This window comes from Lepidochelys kempii, chromosome 14, assembly GCF_965140285.1.
Source record: "Lepidochelys kempii isolate rLepKem1 chromosome 14, rLepKem1.hap1, whole genome shotgun sequence".
Classification (NCBI taxonomy): Eukaryota; Metazoa; Chordata; order Testudines; family Cheloniidae; genus Lepidochelys; species Lepidochelys kempii.
Genome location: NC_136393.1, coordinates 50,096,093 through 50,099,469, shown reverse-complemented (window position 1 = coordinate 50,099,469; position 3,377 = coordinate 50,096,093). Strand labels below are relative to the sequence as shown.

General features: G+C 70.1%; 1 protein-coding gene across 1 annotated transcript in view; it reads right to left on the bottom strand.

The window, feature by feature from the left end:
• The window catches only part of SLC44A4 (solute carrier family 44 member 4), a 4,457-nt gene extending 1,080 nt beyond the window's left edge, over positions 1-3,377 (bottom strand). The window contains exons 1-5 of the mRNA XM_078848388.1: positions 3,275-3,377; positions 3,085-3,159; positions 2,375-2,453; positions 1,940-2,039; positions 762-894 (exon numbers count right to left, since the gene is read on the bottom strand). Coding sequence (XP_078704514.1) covers positions 762-894; positions 1,940-2,039; positions 2,375-2,453; positions 3,085-3,159; positions 3,275-3,377 — 490 coding nt within the window. The remainder of the gene's footprint in view (positions 1-761; positions 895-1,939; positions 2,040-2,374; positions 2,454-3,084; positions 3,160-3,274) is intronic.

Genomic DNA, 3,377 nt, shown 5'->3' with positions numbered 1-3,377 from the left:
ACGCGCTATCTCAGAGTAGAGACTGAACGTTAGGTCGGGCGCCAGGAAAAAGCTAACACTAGAAAGAGCCCAGGGCTGGGCTGGCAGGGGGCTGCGGGTCGGGAGTGAGGGCACCAGGAGCTGGGGGGGCCCAGGGCTGGGCTGGCAGGGGGCTGCGGGTCGGGAGTGAGGGGCACCAGCAGAGCTGGGTGGGCGGGGGCTGGGCTGGCAGGGGCTGCGGGTCGGGAGTGAGGGGCACCAGGAGCTGGGGGGCCCAGGGCTGGGCTGGCAGGGACTGCGGTTCGGGAGTGAGGGGCACCAGAGCTGGGGGGGCCCAGGACTGGGCTGGCAGGGGGCTGCGGGTCGGGAGTGAGGGGCACCAGCAGAGCTGGGTGGGCGGGGGCTGGGCTGGCAGGGGCTGCGGGTCGGGAGTGAGGGGCACCAGGAGCTGGGGGGGCCCAGGACTGGGCTGGCAGGGGGCTGCGGGTCGGGAGTGAGGGGCACCAGCAGAGCTGGGTGGGTGGGGGCTGGGCTGGCAGGGGCTGCGGGTCGGGAGTGAGGGGCACCAGGAGCTGGGGGGGGCCCAGGACTGGGCTGGCAGGGGGCTGCGGGTCGGGAGTGAGGGGCACCAGCAGAGCTGGGTGGGCGGGGGCTGGGCTGGCAGGGGCTGCGGTTCGGGAGTGAGGGGCACCAGGAGCTGGGGGGGCCCAGGGCTGGGCTGGCAGGGGCCGCAGGTCCAGAGGGAGGGGCGCTGGGGGGGGGGGGCTGCGGGTCGCACGCACCAGGGTGGTGAGGGACAGGTTCAAGCTGGGCTCGCACCAGGCCTGGTTCAGCACGTCCGCAGGCTTCGTCCCAGGCAGGAGCCCCCACGGGCGGGACCACCCAGAAGGCGTCGGGGCAGGAGGCGACGCAGATCTGGAGCACGTCAGAGAACGTCACACAGCGAGCATCACGTCGAGGGGGGCAGATGGAGGTGACAGAACCCAGGAGTCCTGGCTCCCAGCTGCCCCACCCCCCCAGCGCTCTAGCCACCAGACCCCACCCCCAGAGTTGGGGATAGAACCCAGGAGTCCTGGCGCCCAACCCCCCTGCGACGAAGTGGGACTGATCTTAACGTTTTCTCTGAATACTGGGTGGGTGCCTCAGTTTCCCCTAGGCATTTCCTAAGTCTCTAGGGGGTGCGCTAAGGGGGTGGGATGGTGGCAGAGCCCTAGAGGGCCAGTGGGATGGTGTCTGCACAGAGACTGGCCAACACCCCGTCTCCTGGCCACTGATGGCCTGGGCCCCTCCCCGGCAAGATGCCAGCTGAAGGGGTTGGGGAACAAAGAGATCAGGTGCCCTCCTGGCCCAGGAAAGGGACAAAGGCTGAAGGAGGGGGGCGAGAGTTTCAGTTTGGGGCTGGCTGGAGAAATGGAGGGAGGCCCAGACGGGACGACTCTGGCTCCCTGCCCCCCAAGATGGACCCGACTGAGGGGTCCAGTTCTCTGTACCCACTAGCTCTGTGTTAGACCATGTTCCTGTCGTCTAATAAACCTGTTTCCCCGGCTGGCTGAGAGTCCCGCCTGGCTGCGGAGTTGGGGGCAGGACGCTCTGGCTCCCCAGGACCCCGCCCGGGCGGACTCGCTGGGGAAGCGCACGGAGGGGCAGGGGAGGCTGGAGGCTCCGAGGTCAGACCCCGGAAGGTGAACGCTGGGGAAGCTCCTTGCCCTGGGGACAGTCGGCTCCGAGAGAGAGGAGGGTCCCCAGAGTCCTGCCCGGCTTCGCAGGGAGCGGGTGCCCGGGGACGCCGGGATGCCTCCACTCCCTCCAGAGCCAGGGAGAGAACCCAGGAGTCCGGGGCTCTGAGCCACCCCCCCATACGCACTCTAACCACCAGACCCCCCCTCAGATGTGAGACAGAACCCAGGAGTCCTGGCTCCCAGCCCGCCCCCGGGAGAGGACCCAGGCGTCCGGGCTGTACCTGGGTGGTGGGGCACTGCAGCCCGTTCATTGCTGTCGCCAGGATGTTGAGGGAGGTGACGCACTGGAGCAGGTCGAAATACAGCACGTAGGGTTTGCCCCTGGGGGAGAGGGGGGTCAGAGCCGGGGGAGGGCTGGGGGGATGGGGAGGAAGAGGAGTAGGAGGGAGGGGGGACGAGGCAAGGAGCTGGGGGGGGGGACAATGACAGAAGGGGTGAGAGCCAGAGGCTGCCCCCCTGTACGCGACATTCTGGGGGTGACATGGCCCAGGGAGGGAGGATGAGGTTGGGGGACAGAGAGGGGGCACAGGGGAGTCGGGGGATGAGGTTGGGGGCAGTGGGGTGGTCAAGGAGGGGCAGCCATGGGGAATGAGGGGCAGCCATGGGGAATGAGGCAGGGGGGCAGAGTGGGGCACCGGGGGGCAGGGGTTACTCACCTGTTGCCCCCGATGCCGCAGTAGGAGCCGGTGGAGTTGCGGGGGTAAATCACCTGCCGGGGGTCCCCGTAGAGCCAGGCTGGGGGCAAGGGGTGAACTGAGCGACCGAGGGACAACGCGGCTCCCGGCAGCACCCCCCCCACAGCGCCCCCCGCCTACCCCCCAAGCAACCCCCACCCTGCTCCTCCCACTGGCCCCCTGGCCCTGCGGGGCCCCATTGACCCTCTGGAGCCTGGCGCTCCGCCCCCTGCAGCACGGCCCCCCCAGTACCGCCCTGGGGCAATGGGGCAGCCCTGACTGCCAGGGGGAGAGCCCCTGCTGTCCCGCCCCCCCGCAGTACAGCCCCCCAGTACCACCCTGGGGCAATGGGGCAGCCCTGACTGCCAGGGGAGAGCCCCCCTGCTGCCCCCGCCCCCTGCAGTATAGGCCCCCCAGTACCACCCTGGGGCAATGGGGCAGCCCTGACTGCCAGGGCAGAGCCCCCCGCTGCCCCCGACCGCCCCCCGCAGTACAGCCCCCCAGTACCGCCCTGGGGCAATGGGGCAGCCCTGACTGCCAGGGCAGAGCCCCCCTCTGCCCCCGCCCCCCGCAGTACAGCCCCCCAGTACCACCCTGGGGCAATGGGGCAGCCCTGACTGCCAGGGCAGAGCCCCCCGCTGCCCCCGCCCACCAGGCCCGTTGCCCGGGGGGGGGGGGGGGGCGTCACTCACCCAGGATTCCCACCACGATGTAGCCGGCGAGGAAGACCACGAAGAGGATGCAGCAGATGATGTCGGGTGCAGCTCCTGCGGGGGGGGGGGGACGGACACAAGGATGAGACCGTGGGGGGGAGGAGGGGGGCAAATGAGCCGAGCCGGGACCGAGAGACAGAATGGCTGGGGGGGACCAGGAGCCTCTGACCGAGGGGTGAAGGGCTGGAACGGGCGAGGGGGAGGAAGGTCGGAAAGACACAGACAGAAGGGGGCAGAGGGGGAAGCGCTGCGAGGGGGGGGTGAAGAGGCAT